General features: G+C 40.5%; 1 protein-coding gene across 1 annotated transcript; it reads left to right on the top strand.

Moving 5' to 3' along the window:
- The first annotated feature begins 1718 nt into the window (after positions 1–1718).
- On the top strand, positions 1719–22513 carry PBLD (phenazine biosynthesis like protein domain containing). Its single transcript, XM_047825779.1, has 9 exons — positions 1719–1802; positions 11600–11699; positions 12282–12380; positions 15322–15431; positions 15519–15548; positions 18033–18121; positions 18388–18566; positions 21231–21293; positions 22401–22513. The coding sequence occupies exons 1-9, from the start codon at positions 1719–1721 to the stop codon at positions 22511–22513; spliced, it is 867 nt and encodes a 288-aa protein (XP_047681735.1).
- The last annotated feature ends 2342 nt before the right edge of the window (positions 22514–24855 follow it).

Genomic DNA, 24855 nt, shown 5'->3' with positions numbered 1-24855 from the left:
AGTTCTCAACATGAGAAAAAAAATTTTATAACTATAAATGGTTAACAGACATTAACTAGACTTAGTGTGGTGATCTTTTTGCAATATATACAAATACCAAATCATTGTGTTGTGCACTTGAAATTGCTATCATGTTATGTGCATTATACCTCAATTTTAAAAATTTGGTATTTGGTGAGAAAGTTAAGCAAAATAGTGGAAGGAAGGAAGGAAAGAAAGAAAGAAAGAAAGAAAGAAAGAAAGAAAGAAACCCATAGGCTTGGGAGCTGCCCAGGTACTGCAGCCAGGTGTGGGTACTGCAGCCAGGTGTGGGTAGCCAGCAGCGCTTCCCATGTTGTTTATCTTAATTCTCTTGAGAACAAGAAATGAATGTTAGGATATTTTTTTTAATGTTTATTTTTGAGAGAGAGAGAGAGAGAGAGCAAACGAGTGTAGGTGCATGAGCGGGGGAGGGGCACAGAGAGACGGGGACAGAGGATCTGAAGTGGGTTCTGTGCTGACAGCAGTGAGCCAGATGAGGGGCTCCAACTCACAAACTGTGAGATCATGACCTGAACTGAAGTTAGATGCTTAACGAACTGAGCCACCCAGGTGCCCCTCTTTTTATTTTAAATGTTTATTTATTGAGAGAGAGAGTGAGAGGGCAAGAGGGCACAAGTAGGGAGGGGAGAGAGAGAGAGGGGGAGAGAGAGAGAGAATCACAAGCAGGCTCCACACTCAGCACAGAACCCAATGTAGGGCTTGATACCAGGACCTTGAGATCACGACCCAAGCCGATATCAAGAGTCTGATGCTTAACTGATTAAGCCACCCAGGTGCCGATTTTTTTTTTTTTAATTTAAACAAAGCATCCCCTAATTTGTGGAATTTTTAAAAAATTCTGTAACTTTGGGAGAGAGGGATCCATCCATTGCTCTGACAAGGACCATGCTTTGTAGTAAAGCAAAAGAAGCACCCAGAATGTTAACAGAATTTATCTCTAGGGAGTAGAAGTACAGATTTTTTACCCCTGCTTTTCTGTATTTTATAGATTTTTAGTAAAGAGAAAGTATTAATCTTATAATGAAAAGCTTTATTTTAATAAATATGTCACATGAGCTCAAAAAAGTCTCCATGTGAAAAAAAAGTCCCCACGTACAGGTTTACAAAATAACACAAAATTAATTAAAGCTTGAGACTCCTTTACTATGTTAAATCCAAAAAAACCCAAAAACTAAAAAACTAAAAACAACAACGTTATTGTTGATTTGCATGATTATGGGTCACTCTTTAACTTTCCAAGTTTTTTATAGTGAGGATACTTTTTACAATTGGAAAAAAAGCACTATTTTAAAAGGCTTGTGATTCATTGGGAGACTATAAGCAACATATATGCCCCTTGGACATGTCATGTACTTCATTAAAAATATAACCTAAGCTAGGTTGGCTACTCTAACAAAGAATATGATTATGTTCTTAAGTATACGTACAGTATAAACATCAATACAAAATTTGAAAATAAAATATTCTATTTATCCAGTATTTGAAAACAAATTCAATTTAGAGACTTAAAAATACTAGGGGATCACCTATCTTTAGGTGTATTAGAGAAATTGTTGACTTTGTACCTGGGAATTAATTATTGGTTGCTTCTGTACACCAAGTAAAACATTAACTTCCTGATTTTTTGCAACAACAAGAAATAAAGCAGGCTACTGGCAATTTGCAGAGCAAGGAAAATGAAGCTCCCTATTTTCACAGTAGATGCATTTACAGCAAAAGCATTTCACGGGAATCCTGCTGCTGTTTGTCTTCTGGAAAATGTAAGTACTTGGTTTTGAAGTGCGGTGCTTAAAATTCTAGATTCCTGTAGAACCAAATATTTCTTAAAAACAACAACAATCAGACCCACCTGTTTGTCTTTGGTTTGTGTTCTTTGTCAAATGATATCAGCAATGTTTATGTCTGCAAGTTGATTTTGACCAAATTATATGATGAGAATGCTTACACCCAGATGCTTTAAGTCTAGAAAAATAAAGACTTACGTAAGGAAGAACTAGAACCTATTAAAAAAAAAAAAGATATAGAGCTCATTTTCAGCCATCAGGTTTTCATTTAGTGAGCACCAAATGTGAAAGCGAATGAAATTAGATGAGTTTTATGTGACCAGACATGGATGATATTATATTTAACATAAAAGATTTTAGCTGGATATCTTTAACCTTAGCTATAGTTCAGACAATTAGAAATTCTTTTCAGGACCAAGTAAATGAAACATTTTGCAAGGAATTAAGTAATTAAGTGATAATTAAGCTCTAATGTAGGGAGAACTTTTTTTCTTGAAAGTCTCATTTAAAAAAAAAGTTTATTCATTTTTGGTATTCATTTTTGAGAGAGAGTGGGGGGAGGGGCAGAAAGAGGGGGCGGGGCAGAGGTCGCGGGGGGGGTGGGGTGGGGGGGGGGGGACTGAGGATCCAAAGCAGGCTCTGCCCTGAGAGCAAAGAACCCCATACAGGGCTCAAATCCATGAACTGGGAGATCATGACCTGAGTCAAAGTTGGATGCTTAACCGACTGAGCCACCCAGGTGCCCCCTAAAAGTCTCATTTTAAAAATGGCTTTTGGTTAGGATGAGTATTAACAGAATAGTTAAATATTCACTGACCTTCAGTGCTTTGTGTTGGTACCTGGGTATTAGGAAACAAGCCAAGGAGCCCTTCCACTCAGAGCAGTTAGTGCAAGAGCAGATTGTCTGAGAATTACTTCGAAAACACAGTAAGCATTTGATGATCTTAAATAAGTTTTACTAAGCTGGGCCAAGTGTGTGTTGGAGACTTTAAGTGCAATGAATGTCAAATTGTATATTAAAATCACCCAAGGAGCTTTAAAATTCCTATGCTCACGTGCATCCCAGAATCTCTAGGGGTGGAACCCAGGCAGCACTTTTTTTTAAAGTTTCCCCAAGTGATTCTATTGTGCTCTCAAGATGCAGAATGGCTGGGGTTTTACTGAGATGGGTGAATGCTGTTGATTGAGTTCTTGGTACACTTGGTACCCTTTCTCCCTAAAGCAGAGCAGCAAAATGGTGATGAAAAGTCCTCATCTTGTCCTTAAGGATACATTCATTATGCAACCTTGCAGCTGGCATCTTCCAACCATAAAATGCAGGAAGTAATTAAGTTAATAGGCTTTATCAAGTAACACAAGAGCTTGGGAGGATTATTGAGAGAATGATTAACAACCAGATTCTAAATCGTGAACTTTCTTTAGAAATAATCTGGCAAACAGCTTCATGTCAAGGAATTGTGGAAATGAATGAAATTGCTTAAGAGACTTAGTGTATTTGTAGCATGTCCTCATGTAATCTCCTCGAAGAGTTCTGAAAATAGTTTCTAGTGATTTATATACTCAATTTTCACCAAATGACAAGAATTAGCAATATTCTTCAATTTATTCCTTTTACTTCCAGTACATGCACTACACACCGGAGCCTTTTTCTCGCTCTTCAATTCTATTTTACATGTTTTTTATATATTCGGAAAAACCAGGACATAAACATTTAAGCAGAGAACTTAGCATAGTTCAAAGCAATATGCTTCAGTAAGAATGGAAGAAAGAAAAAGAAAATAAGGAAGCCCACGATTCAGGGATGCTCTCCCAATTCATTTCCGGGCTTTGGACCTGTGGGACCAGGCTAATTTGGTGGCCTGTCAGAGACAACTGAATAGATATCTAAAGAATAGTTTGCTAGTTTCCTATTCTGTGGTCTGGGAAATCCTGTTCTCCTAGAGGCTAACTTGGCACTTTTCTCAATTCATAAGCAATAAAAATTAGAGTGGAAGTATAAACTGTGGTTTATGCCCTTGGATTCTTTTACCCATGGTTGGACACAGTGGACACCTGAAACACCTAGAGAGAACACAAATAAACTTAGGAAAATATCAGAGACAAATAACTGTTAAACCTTGTAATGTTTCCCATAGTTTGGTCAGTGTTTAGCCTGTCATTACTGTATTCTACAAATATTTGTCCATATCTACCACGAGCCAGGCTTTGGGGTAGGGATAGGAGGTACAAAGTTGAGTAAGTTTGCCTGCCCTTGAGGTGCTCAAAGTCTAGTGGGAAAAACAGACATGTAAACCTGATCATTATTCAATAGTTACCACAAAGGCTAAAAGATCTACAAGAGGGACTCAGAGAACAGAACAATGTTGGATTTTTCAGAAGGGAAACTACTTCAGATTTTAAGTGAAGGGCTTCAAAGGGATGTTCTTTTTTGTTTTGTTTTGTTTAAAATTATTTAAAAATTTGACCGAGATGAGACTAATCGCAAAAAACTTGGTGGGCAGACTAAAGACAAAGTAATTGCTCTTTGAGCTGTTTCAACACTTGATAAAAGACTTCTGGAAGGAAAGCAAAAAAAAAAAAAAAAAAAAAAATTCTGGCTAACAACATTCCAAGAGCTTCTAGAATATTGTAAAGTTTCTTTTGTTTTCCTTTCTAGACAAGTCCATTTAAAGAATTTTCACGCGAGTAACTTTTAATGCTGTACATTAGCTGAAAATAAAACTGATTAAGGGCTAAATGGAATATGGAACAGATAATTGAAAAAAATATTTAAAACCTTAAAAACTTGATGGTGTCCTCAAATGCTGGACAATGAATTTGACAATAAAGATCATGTACAGGTATAAAAATGTATAGAAACAATATTTAAAAAAATGAAACAGATATTTTACTTTGATAGCTGTGTAACAACTACAGGAATTCATGACCAAAAACTTGAATGGGTCAGAGGGCTATGGTAGTGATAAGGGGTGATATGCTGTTTATTCTTTTGTAAAACAGTGTTAATTAATGAAAATAACATATCAACAGGGGTAGGGAGCCTATAATTATTCTCCTTCATATTCTAACAAAGCCTCAAGTTGTTTTGTTGTTGTTGTTGTTGTTGTTGTTTTTGTTGTTGTACATAGGTGTTGTTTGTGGGTGTATATTTAGGGTGGGGTTTCTCAACAGTGGCAGAACTGGGTAGTTCTTTGTAGGGTGAGGTTGTCATCTGCAGTATTGGCCGCATCCTTGGCTTCTACCCACTAGATGATAGCAGTCTTCCCTTTTCCCTATCATGACAATAAAAAATTGCCCCCAGTTGAAAACCACTGTTTCAGAGGATCTTTTAAACAGTCGTTTAATATTTGTTTTGTTTATTTTAAAAGTTTTTATTTATTTATTTATTTTAGTATTCTCTATACCCAACATGGGGTTTGAACTCATGACCCCGAGATCAAGAGTTGCACATTCTTCCATTTGAGCCAGGCACCCCTAAACAGTGGTTTATTCTTGAGTTTTCCTGTTAAAATTATCTATAAAAACAGCTTTGTTGTATGCCTAGAATATACATTTATTCCAATTCAGCTGGCATCTCCTGGCCACGTACCATGTGCTGGACACTATGCCACAATCAATATAATATTCACATATATACATATGTGTGTGTGTGTATTCTTTTAAACACTAACCCAAACATTTCCAGGGACAGTAAGGAGGATTGGCTTTGCACTTTTAAAGAGGAATGCTTCATTTTAGTTCCTAAACAACTCGCTGTTCCAGTTTTCCTGGTTAAATTTAGAGGGTAAGAAGGCCTCTTTACAGCTTGGTGTGTTATGTATTTAAGGAAAAACAAGTATACAGCAATACTGTGTTCAGTTCAGTTTGTGCTTTAACTCATGTGGGGAAGCTTATGACGCAATGGCCATTTCCAAATCTGGTGCCCTTCCTTAGAGGATCACTGGCTCTGTGTGCTTCTACCGGGTCAGAGGCTCCTAGGGTTTCTCAGGAATTCCAAAGTCATCTCATTTTTATGGCCAGAAAAGGGATGAAGAGTGCAGAGAAGATTTTTCTAGGCCATTGAAGGTTTTCTCTTGCCCAGTATTTGAGGGAAGAGAGAAATGCAAGGGAGGAGACGCTGATGTGGGAATTTCTACATCACTCTCTTCTAGCACATAACCCTCAGCTTTGGGAGCAATGACTTCAGGCAGGTTCAGCCAGATACTGTGCTAAATTGCTTTTTATATGTTATCTCATTTTATGCTTACATCTACTCTAAGAGTAGGTCTTATCCCATTTTACAAATGCGAAGACAGAGGCAGAGGAAGGTTAAGTAATTACCTAAGTGGCTGACTTCAGGATCCCCACCCCAGGTCTGCCTGACTGCACAGCCCATGCTTTTAACCCATCATACTCATCACCACAGTAGATATGTTCTCCTACAGCACCCCTTACTTCCCAGTTGGTAGCATGCATCACTCTTGAAATTCATTTAATGCCTGTCTTCCTCACTAGACTGCACATTCTATGAAATCTTAACCTATTCTAACTTGTTCTATTACACATGGCCTAGCACATGTCAGGCACTAAATAGCTATTGAGTGAAAGTAAATCTATTAATTAATTAAATTATGGCAAAAATCTCTAAGAGTTCTAGCTAACAACTACTGATCTTTTATTCTCATTGGTGAGGTGGGGTGGGCGGGGTATGCAAGGTGAGTATGAGCTTTGGGTTCTATGATGGAGCTGGAAGGACTAGGCACCCATAAGAACCATCAGGAACAACCAAAGATGGCCTACAGTTTGAGTGCTGCATTGTGTGGACGTAACTTCAAAATATGAAATACAAGTGCCTCATAAGGAACCTCCTGTTTCTTCCTGGATGATTTAGAACTTTCCATATCCAAGTGTGTTTCCTTTGTTGGGATCCATCTACAGCAGAGGGACAAATGAACTGGGAACGATAGCAGGACTATCATGTTTTGACTGTCATGTTTCTAAGCTGCCACAAGATGGGAGTATTTTAAAACTTTGCTCTGATTTTCTGATCATTAATGTTTGTGGGCCAAATGGTGAGGATACCTTAGTGTCCCAATGCAGTACACTGGAACTCAGAAAAACAACCATGCCTCTGTTTTTGCTGTTGGAAATTTGACTCATGAGATTGCCAAAGGGAAATGGATATTAGAGGAAGAGAATTAACAGTTGTTGGTGTGTAACCTTGATGTGCTGCATTTGAAAATAAACAACTTTACGGTAAAATGAAAAAAATTATTAGAACAAAAATTCAGTTTTTTGAATGAATGCAGTCTCTTCTAAAGCTCTCAAAGTTGAAACAACATTAGCCCTCTCACGATTCACCATTACCTTGACCTTTGGTTCCAGTGTAGAAATTCAGCTGCCTGAATTTGAGAGCTGCTACTATCAAACTTTCTACAGTGTCTCTGGTCCTGTAGACAAATAACAAGTGCATTTTAAGTGTCCTGGGACAGAAATTAGAGCCACAGAAATTCAAATTGCAATTGGTGCAATACATCGAGGTAGAGAGGACTAAAGAGCTGACAGTCATGAAGTGTGTGTTCTAGCTGATGTGCAAACAAGCCCATTTGCAAAGAAATCTATTACCAATAGATGGTGAGCTTGGCTACAATGTGGGATGCTTTAATGAATTTTGAGACTCTTGTTGTAAAGGTAGAGGGAAGAAGTGGACAAAGAAAGGAAGGATGAGGATAAGGAGTTTGGCCAGATCAGATAGAGGAAGGATTGGCAGGCACCACAGGTTCCTGCAGCCACAGAGGCAAATCTGGAAAGACCAGCACAGGCTTTTCTTTATTACGCCTTCAATCACCACTGAGGTCTGTACTAGGGAATTAGTTGGCTCCCAGTTTCTCTAGGGTGTTGTATGCACAGACATGTGGGCCAATTTCTACACAGAACATTCAGTGGGCTGCAAGAAGTGCTCCTTATAAAAAAATTTTTTTTTAATGTTTACTTATTTTGAGAGAGAGAGTGCAAGTAGGGGAGGGGTGGGGGGGGGTGGGGCACAGAATCCGAAGCAGGCTCCAGGCTCTGAGCTGTCAGCACAGAGCCTGACAGGGCTCAAACCCATGAACCGTGAGATCCTGACCTGAGCTGAAGTCAGATGCTTAACCTGCTGAACCACCCAGGTGCCCCTGCGAGGAGTGCTTCTTAACATTGTTGTCTTGTTGGCTGGGATGCCCAGCAGACCCCCCCCCTCAGGTGGGACTACTTACTCTCTGGGCCCACAGGTGTGACAGGTGTTCATGCCATTTCATTACTACCATCCTAATTCTCCTTGCCTCGGCTTACAGAATCCTAGAGTGTCAGGGAGTTAACAAGAACAGAATCGAGGTCAAGTGAGTTGCCCAAGAAGCATCCCCAGTATAAAGCTCTTTGCACAAACTTTCCTGTCCAACTCACCAAAATTTGTCCTTTTCCTAAGTCTACCTCATAGCTTCATCTTTAAAGTCCTAGAGTTTTGGGGTACCTGGGTGGCTCAATCACTTAAGCGTCTGACTTCAGCTCAGGTCATGATCTCACTGTTTGTGAGTTTGATCCCCGCATCCAGCTGTGTGCCTGGAGCCTGCTTCAGATTCTGTGTCTCCCTCTCTCTCTGCCTCTTCCCAGCTCATGCTCTGTCTCTCAAAAATGAACAAACATTTAAAAAATTTTTTTAAAAAGTCCTAGAGTATTTATTGTCAAAATCTATGTGTCTCAATTATATACTCTCTGGTGTTGCTCATTGTTGCTGCGTCTGTCTTGATTCCCTGCAAGATGCTAATCCCATTGAACATGGGTCCATATCTTATACACCAGGGTTTCTCAAACTCTAATGTGCACACGGATCACTTAGAGATCTAGTAAAAAAAAAAAAAAAAAAAAAAAAAAGGAGATTCCAGGGGCACCTGGCTGGCTCAGTTGGTAGAGCATGTGACTCTTGATCTCAGGGTCATGAGTTTGAGCCCCATGTTGGGTGTAGAGATTACTTAGAAATGAAAATCTTTTTTTAAATATTTATTTTTGAGAGAGAGAGAGCAGGGGAGGGCCAGAGACAGAGGGAGAGAGAGAATCCCAAGCAGGCTCCGTGGTATCAGTGCAGAGCCCAACACAGGGCTCGAAATCACAAACTGGGAGATCATGACCTGAAATGAAATCTAGAGCCAGACACTTACGAACTGAGCCACCCAGGCACCCCCAAAATAAAAATCTTTAAAAATATGAGGACTCTGATTCAGAAGGTCTGGGGTGGGGCCTGAGACTCTGCATTTCTAACAAATTTCTTCAGTAGTGGTGCTGATGCTGCTGGCCTAGCACAGCATTTGGTAATTGACTGATTTCTGCCTTCCCTGAGAAATGTTGCAAGAATCCATCTTATCTGATAGACATTGTTTTTCCTGTTTGCAGTGTGTTAAAGGGATAATAATAGTTTGTCTTTGTTATGGAGAGGAAGAGAAGTGTGGCTGGTTAAAGCATGGGCTTTTAGCCACTTAAAATAAAAGCTAACATTTATCAAGTACTTACTATGTGTTGGGCACTGTGATGAGCACTTTATGTGCATTATTCGATTTAATCTTTTGAAAGGAAAATGTTAACTAAAACACAAAACCATTGTGTTATGTTTGGGTTTTCAGGCAATAAATACCAATTTCTTTTTTTTTTTTAAGTTTATTTACTTATTTTGAGAAAGAGAAAGAGGGAGAGAGAGAGAGTGAGAGGGGGAAGGGCAGAAAGAGAGAGAGAGAATTCTAAGCAGGCTCCACCCTGTTAGTGCAGAATCTGATGTGGGACTTGAAGTCATGAACCACGAAATCATGACCTGAGCTGAAACCAAGAGCCAGGTGTTTAGCTGACTGAGCCACCCAGGCATCCCAATAAATATCAATTTCTTAAGTAATTTCTCTTTCTATAGGACTACAGAGCATCTATAGGTTTTGAATATGGTGTTCCTTTAAGAAAAGCTTAGTAAGTCCACTAGGATTTTTATATTAGCTGATAGTTTAAAAAATAATCACTGTTTTGTGCCTTATATGAGTGTGTGGAAAGTGTTTCCAAAGAATGTGCATCAACTAAATTATGTTTAATTTACATAAGTCAGATAAGTGAATTATGAATTTATTAGTATAAAGTTGTAAATCTTATTTCTGGGTTTCAGGGGCTCAGGAATAGTACATTTGGCCAAAGCAAAAATACATTTGTCTTGAGACTTCTTTAGAATTTAAATCTAACTAGTGAGCATTTGTTGATTAAAAAGTTGATTTTCATTCTCTAAAGGAAAACGCATATTTCTGACCCATTTTTTTTCTTAAGAGGAATGTGTGTGTGTGTATTTTATGTGTCTCTACAGTAACTCTTTCACTTAAGTACTGTTGTCTATTTTAAAGTTTGTCTATTTATTTTGAGAGAGAGAGCAAGAGAGAGCACACACGAGCTTGATCAGGGGAGGGGCAGAGAGAGAGGGAGAGGGAATCCCAAGCAGCCTCTGTGTTGTCAGCACAGAGTCCAATGCGGTGCTCGATCCTGCAAACCCGAACCATGAGATCATGACCTGAGCTGAAATCAAGAGTTGGACGTTCAACCAACTGAGCCACCCAGGTGCTCCTGTTCTCCTCATTTTTAAAGGTGTGGAAACTGAGGCTCCATGAGATAAGTGACTTGCCCACTCTTGCACCGCTACTAGGACCTGACCCAGGATACAAATTCACATTATTTTTTTAACAATTTTCTGAAAAATTAAAAACTTACAGAAAAGTTTGAGAATGGTACAATGAATATCCATATACCCTTCCTCTAGATTCACTAGTTGTTACCACTTACAAAGTCCACACTCTTAACCACTCTACCATTTATTAGGCATATTATAACCTTAGGATATTACATAACCTCTCTGTATTTGATTTCGTTATATACGAAGTATATAAAAATATCTATACTGAGGGTTTTAAAAATGAAGATAAAGTGGGGTGCCTGGCTGGCTCAGTCAGTACAGCATGTGACTATTGATATCAGAGTCATGAGTTCGAGCTCCAAGTTGGGCATAGAGGTCACATAAAAAACAAAATAAAAATGAGGATGAAGTGAATAATGTATTCTTTCAGCAAATGTTTACTGAGCTCCTACCATTCTGGGATGAATACAGAACATTGTTCTTAGCCAGGACAAAGCAAGGTAGCACATTGTATGCCCTCATAATATCCCTTCATAATGTCCCCTCAGATGGTGGGAGACAGACAGCGAAGGGATACACTGGGTAAATTCAGGTGGCCTAAGCACTGGGAGGAGACAAAGCCTTTAGACAGAGTGGTCTGGAAGGCTTCCTGAAGGAGGTGAGCTCTGGCCTGAGGCCTGACTTATAAAAGGAAATGCATGTATAAATGGGGGCAGAATGGGCCAGCCTACCCAGAGTGCATGCTGAACATCTTTTTATTCAACAAGAAAGGAAGATTGTGAAGTTTCTCTTTGTGGAGATTGTTTAGAAGAGAGCATAGGCTCTCAGACAGATTAGATAATAGTCTGATGAAAGGTAGGCTAGGCCAGTAGGTTTTCCAGAGTCTGTTCCAGCTCCGAGCATCTACAACCTATGAAGGGTGGTGTTACAAGGATAGATTTCTGAGAAACAACCTTTGTAAAAGTATCTGGACTTCCTTGGCAATTATTTCCTGTGAAGCACGTAACTTCTAATATTAATAAGCTATATTATTAACTAATGGCAGTTGTTGTCCAAGGAAGTCTGATTTGTTTTTCTGGAATCTCAATAAACTTTTTTTCTAATTTAGAAATTGGATGAAGACATGCATCAAAAAATTGCAAGAGAAATGAATCTCTCTGAAACTGCTTTTATCCGAAAACTGCACCCAACTGACAACTTTACACAAAGTAAATATGCTTTTTTTTTTTAATTTTTTTTTTAACGTTTATTTTTGAGACAGAGAGAGACAGAGCATGAACGGGGGAGGGGCAGAGAGAGAGGGAGACACAGAATCGGAAACAGGCTCCTGGCTCTGAGCCATCAGCCCAGAGCCCGACGCGGGGCTCGAACTCACGGACCACGAGATCGTGACCTGAGCTGAAGTCGGACGCCCAACCGACTGAGCCACCCAGGCGCCCCTATGCTTTTTTTTTTAAAAGCCATTCTTGAATGATACCAGAAGCTGCTTTTCCAGTGGGGAATGATATTTAAGAGAGATGCCTATTTACTATTTGCATGCAGATAGGAGAAGAGCAGGGGGAGATTCTGATTTAGTTTTCAGTTCATCTCAGGGAGCAGGTGTTGGGTGATTTGAACGTTTCAGCTCCAGATCAGCACTGGGGAGCCTGACGATGCTGGCCTCCTTCATTCCTCCTTTCAGGTATTAATCATGCTAGGGAAATATCTAGAAAAGAGTAAGAAAATAAAAAATTTGTGACCCACTTGTATGGGAATGATCTCATTTCTCTTTGGTTTTTCTTCCTCTGAAGGTTCCTGCTTTGGATTAAGGTGGTTTACGCCGGCAACTGAGGTTCCTCTCTGTGGCCATGCTACCCTGGCTTCCGCAGCTGTGCTGTTTTACAAAATAAGTAATGTGATTTTCTTTTATGAACCCATCATTTAGCAAATAGCCAATATTTAAAAAAATTCTCACAAAGTCTTTGTGATGAATCAAAGATACTGGTATAAAGACATCACAGAATCTATTTCATGCAATTTGGTACACCAAAACAAAAACAGCCCCCGAGACTTTGGCCTTCCTGAATATGTGCTAGGCATGTTGGAAAGCCATGGTCAGTGTTCTCTAGAATGCCATTTTATTTTGAAGAGGAGTTCTCTGGTCTCTGACCAACACAGCGGGTGAGCTTGTGAGACACAACAGGCATCTCACATGATGTGATATCTGGGAACCATAAGGCACTTTTTGCTCTGAATATGTCCCCACCCACATTGAAATTCATTTTGCAAGAGCAGCAGCAGCTGCTGCTGCTTCTTTCTTCTTCTTTCTTTCTTTCTTTCTTTCTTTCTTTCCTTTTTCTTTCTCCTCCTCCTCCTCCTCCTCCTCCTCCTTCTTCTTCTGTAAACTGTACACCCACTGTGGGGCTTGAACTCAGGACCCCGAGATCAAGAGTCACATACTCTACAGACTGTGGCAGCCAAATGCCCCTCACAAGAGATTCTTTACTCTGAAGATTCATGAGCCCTGACTATACACATTTACCTTATGAAGAGATGATGCAGGACCTCAATCCTATCAGTTTTCATCCTAGCTACATTTAGTATAATAAAGGTCAGGGCTTTGTGGGAATGGGGTACGGGAGAGATGCCTAGAAATGCCCTAAAAGTGGAGATGGAAGTAGCCATGAATAGGTGTAGACAACAAACAGGAAGTTAAACAAGGAAATACACAGGACGATATGACAGAGGGTAACTGTAGTGAGTGCAGAGTTGGAAAAGGAGGTTCTCTGGGGAGTTACTTAGATGGAGGTGGTAGGGAAGGTGTTACAGGGTGAGTTTCCCCAGGAAGTGGACTCCGAGACATATTGCATGCCGGAAGAACTGCGGGCAGTATTCTTGGGATCAATGTTTGTAGGGGAGTAAAGAAAGTGGAATACAAGAGCGAGAAGGTGAACTGCAAAGTGGTAGCAACAAAGAAAGGCCTAGGCCAAATCCACAGGGAGGTCTAAAGCTGCCAAGGTTCTTTAAGTAGTATAGTTCTAAATAGAAGCAAAAGTTTGGGCCTTTGTACCTTCCATTGACCAGCCTCCAATGCCCAGAAAAGCAGCATGACCTTGGGTAAAATAGCTCTACTCACCCAAGGGCAATTCACAGAGTGGGACTCAGCTGAGAGCTGTCGGTCACCAACACCTTCCACAACCCAGTTGGGGTTGGGTGAAGGGGGAGAAAATCAAGCCTTCAGGCTGTACTTGATAGCAGATGCCTCCTTAAATTTGTTCCTCTGTATTTCCTTGCCTCACCTAGTCCTTGCCTTGAGAGGGGAAGGTTGAGTGAGATTTTGGACAACGGCATGCACTAGAGAAGGGACCTTCAGGCTGAAGAATATGAAGCCATCTGTGCAAAGAGCTAGACTGTGAGAAGGAGTCAGAGGTAGCAGCAAATGCAAAGCCCTTGAGATGCAGCCTATATACTAGGAGTGGCTGGAGCTTCTTGGGGGTGACTGGCAGGAGATAACATTGATAGTCAGGTCAAGGCTCCTCTACAATGTAATCCATTATATGTCTTAAAAAGACAATTTTGGTTTCTGTGGATAGGGGACAAGAATGAAGGCAGGAAAGTATCCTGAAATATTGTTTAGGAACTCAGTCTTGAAAAGTAGATTTGGGGCGCCTGGGTGGCGCAGTCGGTTGGGCGTCCGACTTCAGCCAGGTCACGATCTCGCGGTCCGGGAGTTCGAGCCCCGCGTCAGGCTCTGGGCTGATGGCTCGGAGCCTGGAGCCTGTTTCCGATTCTGTGTCTCCCTCTCTCTCTGCCCCTCCCCCGTTCATGCTCTGTCTCTCTCTGTCCCAAAAATAAATAAACGTTGCAAAAATAAATTTAAAAAAAAAAAAAAAAAAAAAAAGTAGATTTTACTGAAGTTGGATTGAGTGTCTTTTGAAACCCCACATTGGTTGAAGTGAGGCAGAGACTTGGAATAATAACCTTCAGATCCCCCATAGGGTGGTCTTAAGGTTATATAAGTTATGAAAAGGTGCTTTGTAAATAATAATGTATTCCACCAATTATAATAAGAAAAATTAAACTTTGAGTTTTAGAGTATAAATTTTATATTCAGTGAAAGTTAATTGACAATGCCAAATTTCCTTACCTTTTAGATATGGTTAAGTTTCACAGAAATATTAAGGGGGAGGAAAGAATTAGGTCATAAATCTTTGTTTTCACTAAAAATGTTACCCACAATGAGGTCAGATAAGTGGCCCAAGTTGTATCAGTAACATGAAGGCTCAATCTTCAAATGATAATTTTATGTATAGCTTGGTTTATTTAGGGTAAGCTTGATTTGTTCCTTTAGACTGTTGTTCATAATTTGTATATTCTATTTGTCATCCCTTTGGCATATTAGACTAGTACTATTTGTAACTCTATAGTGTATATTTAAAAATCTGCATTAGAAAACACTATTGCATCCCTATGAGGTAGGTTTAATTTTTACCCCATTTTATTGATGAGGAAATGGAGGCTTAAGGAGGTTAAATAGTTTGCTCAAAGGCACAGTTAGTAAGCTAAAAGAAGCTGGCATTTGAAGCCTTGCAGTATGATGTCAAGTTCAATCAGTTATGTTCTCGGTTCTCAAGTGAGAATCCAGGGATGCCTTTCTCTACTCTGGACCACAGTAAGGCAAAGTTGGACCCCTCCTTATGGGAAAAGGCAGCACTGCCACAGAATCTAAGGAAACACAATAGTGATCAAAACAGATATGTAAAGATATAACAAAGTTTATTTTCCTATTTCTTGATTTTCTCTCAAAATTCCTTTATAATTGACAAAAGTAAGACTCTTTTTTTTGGCCAGAAAATGTGAATAGCACTCTAACCTTTGTCACTCTGAGTGGGGAACTAACGGCCAGAAGAGCACAGGATGGTATCATCCTGGATCTGCCTCTTTATCCAACTCACCCCCAGGTAAGCTCTTTCTAATTATTGCCATGAACTGTATACAACTGACAGCTTGCCTGTTTTACAATGGTCTTGTCTTTTCTCCTCATCTAGGACTTCCATGAAGTGGACGACTTGATAAAGGTTGGTGAAAGGAATTAAACTTAAGCTCATGTGATCTGGTCATTTGAACATCTGGTCTGATCTGTTGTTTGAGCACAAAGGATCAGTAGCCTTTGACCCCCAAAGATAGGCCTTCTATCAGTATAAATGTTCCAGTCTAAGCTCGGATGAAGAGTGCACAGTGCATTTGAGGTGTGGATTTTAATACTGAATGTTATTTGGTGAGAAGGTTGAGCAATTTTCCCTGACCCTTCATTGTCAGTATTAGCTTCCATGAAGGTAAGGGGAGGACAGACTGCTGTGTGGTGGCTGAGAGAAAAAAGAATGGAAGCTGCCTGGCAGGGCGATCCTAATTTCTGTGGTGGAGAATGAGGCTGAGGTCAGCTGAGGAGCTGTGCTTTGATGGAGGAGGGCAGGAAAGTCTGGGTAAATTGAGACAGAAGGCAAGATTCATAGTCTGCCTTCCTCTGGAGGTCTATATAGGGGTGGGTCTTAAAAACAAGAATAACAATAATGATAATAAACATTTTGGAGAGTCTCCCTGTGCAGTACCAGGTGCTAATAAGCATTTCACATGCAATATCTCCTGTAATTCTCACTGTTCCCCAGTGAAGTACACACTATGGTCATCCTGTGGAGATGCCAGACGGGCAGAGCAGCTCTGGATGACCAGGTACTTAGTTTGTAGAGAAGGAAGGGACTGGTTAAGACCAGGACAAGGGCTGCAGTGACCAAAAAAAAAAAAATTCTGTAAAATGGCCTTTGTGGGTGCCACTGGGGTGTTTCCAATTGACTTTTCAACTAAAGCATTTATAATCTGTTTAGTGTCTTATATTGTCTATGTTTTCAAAGAGTAGCAGTAAGGATTATAGATTCTGATTTTACACTCAGCCCCACCTGTGGCTCAGGTTTTGGAAGACAAGCCAAATTAAAAAATGAACTACTTTAAGCATGTTGTCAAGAAAGTGGAAAATATTCACAGCATAGACCTTGGTCATGGTAGAAAGAACTTAACCTGGTATCTTTATGCCTGAGGCTCAGCATTTGTAAAATGGGCATGATAAAGAGTTAGTTATAGTGAGTATTGTCATTTTATGTTCCTAGAAACTAACAATAAGATTCTCAGCTGAGAATTAGACTTTCAAATTGACATAAGAATTCATGCAGAGGAGGGCTGAATAATCCTTCCGAGAAACTGAAAGTCCCCAAGAGCAGATGGGATCTGGCTGCAAGAGTTTCCATTTCTAGAGGGACGGACATTATTCAGCTGTGGAAACAGGGGCAGACAGTTGAGGCATCACCCAAAGTGGATGGAGTCTTGGTTTTGGGACCTGGAACATCTCAGCCCCTAGAGAAGATTGGAGGACCTGAAGCGACCTAATGGTGGTCAGATCACTTCTGTGTAATTCTCATCTGCTCTGCCTACAGCCAGTGGTGGTGCCAAAGGGTGACTTGGAGAGGCTTTTCCCCCCTCATAATCTCAGCACTCCAAATCAACAACCAATCACACAAATAATGTTCTAGGATATGAGCAAGATTGTGTGCAGTCTTAGGTAGAGCGTGAATGAAAGTATCTTTAGTAAATGTTGCTATGTTACTGATCCACAGCACACAGTCTGAGTGAAAACAGTGCTTGCCAAACAGAGTAGTGTTAAGATGAGTGGTCTAGTCCCCACTTTTATTCAAACTGCTGGCCCTGAGTCCTTGCCATATAGAATCTCCTATTTGCTGATGCTGGGACTCCATGTATATTCTTTCTTTTTTTCTTCTTTCTTAAAAAAAGTTTTTTTTTTAACATTTTATTTTTTTGAGAGACCGAGAGAGACAGACTGCAAGCAGGGGAGAGGTAGAGAGAGAGGGAGACACAGAATCTGAAGCAGACCCCAGGCTCGGAGCTGTCAGCACAGAGCCTGATGCGGGGCTTGAACCCACAAACGTGAGATCATGACCTGAGCCGAAGTCGGACACTCAACCAACTGAGCCACCCAGGGCGACCACATACATATTTCATTTAATCTTCACAACAATGTTAAGAGGTGGGCCTGAGGCCCCCGTTTCTACAGACAGTAGACAGTAGACAGATTCAGAGCTTTGACTCCAGGGCCCCTCAGATCTGGGTCAGGGTGTGTGTGTGTGTGTGTGTGTGTGTGTGTGTGTGTGTGTCCGTCCCTGTTCCTGGGCCTCTCTAAGTCTTCCTCTTTATTTGCGAGGAAAATGAACACTTGAAAGAGTAGAGTGTGGAGGCACATAGTGATACTTGTGAACAATGCCTATCTTTGGCTCTCAGAGGGTAAGCTCAACCCCCTTAAAGGTCTCTGGTCTCCAGGAAACTAGCCTTCCTTGGGCAACACCTTGAGAGCTGAAACTGAACTAAAACTCTTGGGATTGGAGATGTTGGCTATGCCTGGCACACAGGAGATGCTCATGAGAGGTTTTTCCCCATACAGAAGATCAATGATTTGACCCAGGAGGCACTCCTGAGGAGTTTTTGGTCTGTCTCCACAGACTGCCATAGGTGATACACTGGTCCAGGACATCCACTATTCTCCCGATACCCGAAAGCTCCTTGTCCGGCTCAGTGATACTTACAAGAGGTAAACAAAATTTTTGGCTTTGTCAGCACTTTGGGGAGGGCTGAGAACCCATATTTATAGCTCTGGTTTTGTTTGACTGTGCTATGTCCAGTCAAACCATGATTTATGCAGTCAGAGAGTTTTGTTCCCAGGTAGCAAGATATTCAACTTGCTTTCCTCCCTGACTGCTGAGCTGTTTGCTCAAGCTGCACCTTATCTTGCTTTAGAGAGTCTGTGTAGTGGTCTGTGGGATGGGTTTGTCCTAATGGGTCCTATTTATGAACAAGGTCATTTTTGGAGAACCTGAAGGTGAACACACAGAATCTTCTGCAAGTGGAAAACACAGGAAAGGTGAAAGGACTCATTCTCACCCTTAAAGGAGAGCCTGGAGGGCAGAGCCAAGCATTTGACTTTTACTCCAGATATTTTGCACCGTGGGTTGGTGTGGCTGAAGACCCTGTAACAGGTACTTTTTGATTGGGTCCTGGGGATGGTTCAACAATGAAGGAGGAGGATAACAAATAGCTGTTTAAGTGCCCTTCACATGACTTTTCAGGTTGCTTGGGTTTTGAGCTGTTTCTGTTTCCTTATCTCCCCTGCCCCCATCCCTTCACTGAAGTTTCATGTGACAACTACAGAATTAAGCAGGCAGTATAGCAGCCTTATGTCAGACAGTCTGAGTTTACATCCTAGTTTCCTAGCTGTTGACCTGGAGCAAATGACTTAACTTTTAAAAATTTCTGTTCCCTCCTCTATAAAATATGAGTATTACCTCATAGGGTTATATAAAGATAATGCATGGTAAGTGCTTAGCACAGTACCTGTCACATGATAAGTGCCCAATAACTATTAGCTATTTTAATAGTAATGATAAAACTGGCTCCCTGAACCAACACTCCCAGATCTGCCATTTGCAAAATTCAGGGGCTGATGTCCACTACAGTCCCAAAGCCTTTTGTTTCTTTTTCAATGACCAGCCTGCATGATCACTGACATCTAGATAAGATTTGGTTTTTGAAGGATAAACTCCTGGGTTGTAGGTGGGAAATAGGGACAGGAAGAGTTTTCCCAGACCTACCCCCAAAGTGGGTGGGATGGGTTTGGGGACAGGGTTATTCAAGATCTGCCAGCCGGAAGCAGAGGGATGAAATCGAAGATGGGCAAGGATGTGAAGCTTCTTCCTCTCATGCTCTTTGAGAAGAGTGGGCTGAGGAGAAAAAGAAGGGAATGCTTGATGGAGGAGGCTGGTGGATGGGATGGTGGCTGGGGCAGAAGGAGGCTGGAAAGGAACTTTGAGGCTCCTGCTCTGGTCAGAAGGCAGAGGCTGGAATGGTTTCAGGACTTTGACTTAGTTACTCTCTGAGAAAACACGTGAAATTCAAAGCTCAGCAAAGCACTTTTAAGGACTCAGGAGAATGCCCAATGACATCCAAAAAGTACAGCTCAGCGCTCCCCCATGGAAAAGAAGTTTTGACTGCATTTACACACGCACAGCTGCTTCTAAAAGGTTTTAATTGGTACAGAGGGCAAGTGTTTTCCCCTGTAATAATGCTTTTCTAAAGTGGGAAGGTCTTTGGACATGATGACCAACCATCTCAGCTTGCTTGGGACTGAGGCATTTCTCAGCCTACAGGACCTTTGGTGATAAAACCAGGACAGTCTTGGGCAAACTGGGATGTTTGGTCATCCTAGGTGGATCCCTCATAACATCTGATAAGTTTTCCTGAAGAAAACCCATCCTTTTCTTCCCCCAGAGACTTTTCTGTCAGTTATTACTTTATTATTTTTTAAAGTTTATTTATTTTTGAGAGAGAGAGAGAGAGAGCGCAAGCAGGGGAGGGGCAGAGAGAGGGGGAGACACAGAATCTGAGCTGCCAGCACAGAGCCCAACGTGGGGCTCAAACTCACAAACTGCGAGATCACGACCTGAGTTGAAGTTGGACGCTTAACTGACTGAGCCACCCAGGTGCCCCTGTCAGTTATTACTTTATATTTTTTTCCTTCATATTAATATCTATTCACTGATCTAAAACTAGGGTACAATCCAGTGGAAAAAAATGTCTCACTAAAAGAAAGTTCTATTGGTACCAAAAGCCTGAAAAAGTTGGCTTGGTGGAAAATTTAACCTTTTGTCATAGTTCCCAGTTTTCTTTGCATGTTCATCCTAGGGGGAAGGAGATATTTTCCTTGAAATATAGAGAAAGATTTATGTGAAGCCCTTGATCTTCCTACCATGTGCTGACAATGAACTGATAGGACAAAAATTAAAACCTGCATTTTAATTCAAAAAGATATATGCACTTTGATGTTTATAGCAGCTATTTATAGCAACCCAAGTGTCCATCAATAGGTGAATGGATAAAGAAGATGTGATACATGTATATGTGATATGTGTGATACACACACACACACACACACACACACACGAATATTACGCAGCAATAACAAAGAATGAGATTTTTTTCCATTTGCAACAACATGGATGGACATAGAGGTATTATGCTAAATGAAATAAATCAGGCAGAGAAAGATAAATACCATATGATTTCACTTATATGTGGAATAAGAGACAAAACAAATGAATAAACAAATAAAAAGCAGAATCAAACCTATAAATACAGAGAACAAACTCATGGTTCCCAGGGGGAAGGAGTGGGGGATGGGTGAAAGGGAGTAGGATATATAGCTTTCCAGCTATGGAATGAGTAAGTCACAGGAATAAAAGGCAGAGCATAGGGAATATAGTCAATGATATTGTAATAGCACGTGGTGATGGACAGTAGCTACACTTGTGGTGAGTACACCATAACACATAGAGAGATTGAATCACTATCTTGTATACCTGAAACTAATATAACATTTTGTATCAATTATACTCAAATTAAAAAATTATAAAAATAACCCTGCAGTTTAATTCAGCCTTCAGAAAGTATAAAACATAAGAGATACATCATTTGGAGGAGCTTATCCATAAATTCTGTATCTTTGTTTCTATCTCCATTCATAATTCCACACTCAACTGTGGCTAAGCCATCTAAGGTTTAGTCAAATTGGATAGTTGTTTGTAATTGCTTATAAATTTACCACAAAGTCACTCCTGTTTTTGTATCATAACTTCACTTCTTTTAAGGGTCTGCCCATGCCGTTCTCAGCAGCTACTGGTCTCAGCAACTGGGGAAGAAAGACATGCATGGTATGGCAGGTTTTTTTCCAATTTTTAAAACATTTGTGAACTTGAAGTTAGCATTCCTTCTCATATATACTATTTACTTGAAAATGTAATAAAATGTCATGAAAGTTTTTTTCATGAAAAACCCACATGAAAATGAAAGATTTTAAATTCCTTCACCCTGCATCCTCTACTCAGAACATCTTCCACCCCAAACATCTTCCACCTCTGTTCCTCCCAACACATAGACACACTTCTAATACAGTGAGTGTCCAATAAGCATTTGTTGAATAGAATCAACAAGCTGTGTAACTTTGGCCCAATGAGGTTACTTAGTTGAGAGTGGATGATCACCAAAGTTCCATACTGCCATTGCTAGTCATAGGATTGAATCAAAAAAACTGCTTTTGAATTAAGTCCCCTAATGATTAATATATTGCTTGGGTGTAGAGAAAAATAGATTGCAGCCAAAGGAGGTTACACAGTTGCACTAATCAAAGTAGGAGACTGACCCTATGGGATGGAGGTCTTACTTAGTGGGAGGGTTAGGCCTTAGTAGGAGGGTTAGGGTAGGGTAACTCTGATTTGGGGATGGCAGCTTGTGGTCTAGTTACTCCCCTACGCACTGAACTCCAGGAAGACTGAGGCTGTGCCTCTTGTTTGTCTGACGTGTGGTTGCTTGATAAGCACAATTAGTGAACAAACTCCCTCTGTCCTCTTTAGGCCCAGGAAGATGAGGCTCTCTCAGGAGGGCCGAGATCACCCCTCTTTATCTTCTTAGACTTCTAGTCCATGCCTGTATCTTATCACATTTCCTTGTTTACTCCTGGATAGAAGCAGGGAGGAAGCTATAGGTGGAGTGTATCTGGGACATTACAGGAAGTGATAGAGGAAATGGCTCAGGAAGAAAAGATGTGGAGCTGTGTGTTTTGTGGATCAGTTGTGTTTGTGATTCCTCAGTGCTCAGGAGAACAGGGCAGGGCAGTACTCTGGACAGATGAAGGAATTTATTTTAAACTGAGCTGGGAAGATTCTAGAGCTTGTAATAAGAGGTCTTTCACTATGTTATGTTAACTAAAAAGGGTGGAAACAAACAATATTAATTTGTGACTTGTATTATGTTTTCTTTAGCCTTTCAGTGTTCCTGCCGAGGAGGAGAACTGGAGATTTCACTGCGTCCTGATGGACGAGTTGACATTAGAGGTGGCACTGCTATTGTTTTAGAGGGCACTCTGACAGCCTAGAGGTGGTTGTGGTTCCATGCTGCTATTTTGAATGACTAAGTATTTTCTGCGTAAAAAGAAATGTGAGAGGATGCTTTTACCAAATTCACGCAGAAATTAATCCTTATGGTAGAAATAGAAAAATGAAGACATGTTAATGGAAATTTAATAATGCTTCCTGACTAATTAACTAATGGAGTTTTGGCTCTACCCATATTTGAAATGTAAGTAACCAGTAATGAAGACTAATGTCGTCACCTTTGATTAAGACTACCAATCACAGAATGAGGGACAAATTTATGAGGAGTAAGATCAAACCATTTAAACTTAGGTGTGAGTATCTGATAGAATATTTTGCAGACATTAAAAAGACCTAATTGGGGCGCCTGGGTGGCGCAGTCGGTTAAGCGTCCGACTTCAGCCAGGTCACGATCTCGCGGTCCGGGAGTTCGAGCCCCGCGTCGGGCTCTGGGCTGATGGCTCAGAGCCTGGAGCCTGTTTCCGATTCTGTGTCTCCCTCTCTCTCTGCCCCTCCCCCGTTCATGCTCTGTCTCTCTCTGTCCCAAAAATAAATAAACGTTGAAAAAAATTTTTTTTAAAAGACCTAATAACTATGTGGAAATATAGAAAAATATCTCATGATATAGTGCTAAGAAAGGAAATTACAGCGGACTATAAAATGTTAGCAATGTTATGCTATGTCTATGAATAGTATGAATTTATATGGACGAATGTAAGTCATGAAGATAAAAAGGCGAAAGCTGTTCATATGTGTCAGAGGGTAAGATTAGGAATCATTTTAATACACCTAAAAAATTACTCCCTTATTGGGACACACTCATGTTCAATAACTAAAAATCAGGACATAGAATAACCCAAAACCCCAGAAATTTCAAGAAATGTATGTGTACTAGTGTGGTAGTAAAATTAAATACTAAAAGTAATATAATACCTTTATCTTGATATATAGATTTAGAGTGATAACTTAAAAAGGCTTTATTCTCTTATTTTAATAAAATTAGTTTTAACATGAATTTCAATTCAGTGACATCTATAATATTGGATACCTATAATTGACTTTGGGATGGGGACTTTTTCAAGTCATTAAGTGTTTGTTTCAGGTGATCTCATTGATGGCAATTCTCAGCCATCTCAGAAACTGTAAGCTAATGAGTTAGAAATTCCTGTAGTGTCCCAATTTTTGTCACCTTACTGCTACCATGTTTTCTATTTTTATTTCTTTTTGTTAAGGCATGTGACAGTGAATTTATTATAGCAGTAATCTTGATTTTCCCCTAATTTCCAATGAAGTAAACAATTCCCTAGCCTCAGGGTTTTAACTTAATGAGTAACCAGTGACTTGCCACACATCTCACAGTTTATCACAATTCATCAGTATGACACCAAGGGTGAGAATCACTGGAGGGTTTTCACAGAGTGTAGTTTTCTCAACCTGGGACTGAATTGTATGAATGATTTTATATAAATGCATAGTTGAAAGGGTCTGAATTTTATCTCCCAAATATATGCTAAGTTCTTTTTTAAAAAAAGTATTTATTTTTAAAATTCCAGTATAATTATATTAGTGTTGTTTTAGTTTCAGGTATGCAATATAGCAATTCAACAATTATTTATACTCAGGGCCTATCGCGATAAGTGTACTTAAAAAAATGTTTATTGGGGCGCCTGGGTGGCGCAGTCGGTTAAGCGTCCGACTTCAGCCAGGTCACAATCTCGCGGTCCGTGAGTTCGAGCCCCGCGTCGGGCTCTGGGCTGATGGCTCGGAGCCTGGAGCCTGTTTCCGATTCTGTGTCTCCCTCTCTCTCTGCCCCTCCCCCGTTCATGCTCTGTCTCTCTCTGTCCCAAAAAAATAAATAAACATTGAAAAAAAAAATGTTTATTTATTTTGAGAGAGAGAGAGAGAGAGAGAGAGAGAGAGAGAGCACACCAACAGGGGAGGGGCAATGAGAGAGGGAGAGAGAGAGAGAATCCCAAGCAGACTCCGTGCTGTCAGCGCAGAGTCCAACTCAGGGCTTGTTTCCATGAACTGTGAGATCATGACCTGAGTCGAAATCAAGAATTGGACGATTAACTGACGGGGCCACCCAGGCGCCCCTTGGTAAGTGTACTTTTAGTCTGATTTTGCACTCTGCTATTTCAACATGTGGCCTCCATGGTTGCTGCAGCAGGAGGAAAGAGTGCATGGAAATCTCACTATGTTTGGCTCAGAAATGATAGGTATCAATTCTGTTCACAGCTTATTGGTCAGAACTGGTCACATACACCATCTAAGAGCAAGGGAACTGAGAAATGTGGGGGAGCTCATGGATATGTGCTGTGTATGGTGAATATAGCTGCCACAC

This window comes from Prionailurus viverrinus, chromosome D2, assembly GCF_022837055.1.
Source record: "Prionailurus viverrinus isolate Anna chromosome D2, UM_Priviv_1.0, whole genome shotgun sequence".
NCBI lineage: Eukaryota > Metazoa > Chordata > Mammalia > Carnivora > Felidae > Prionailurus > Prionailurus viverrinus.
This window is presented reverse-complemented; position numbering and strand designations above follow the sequence as displayed.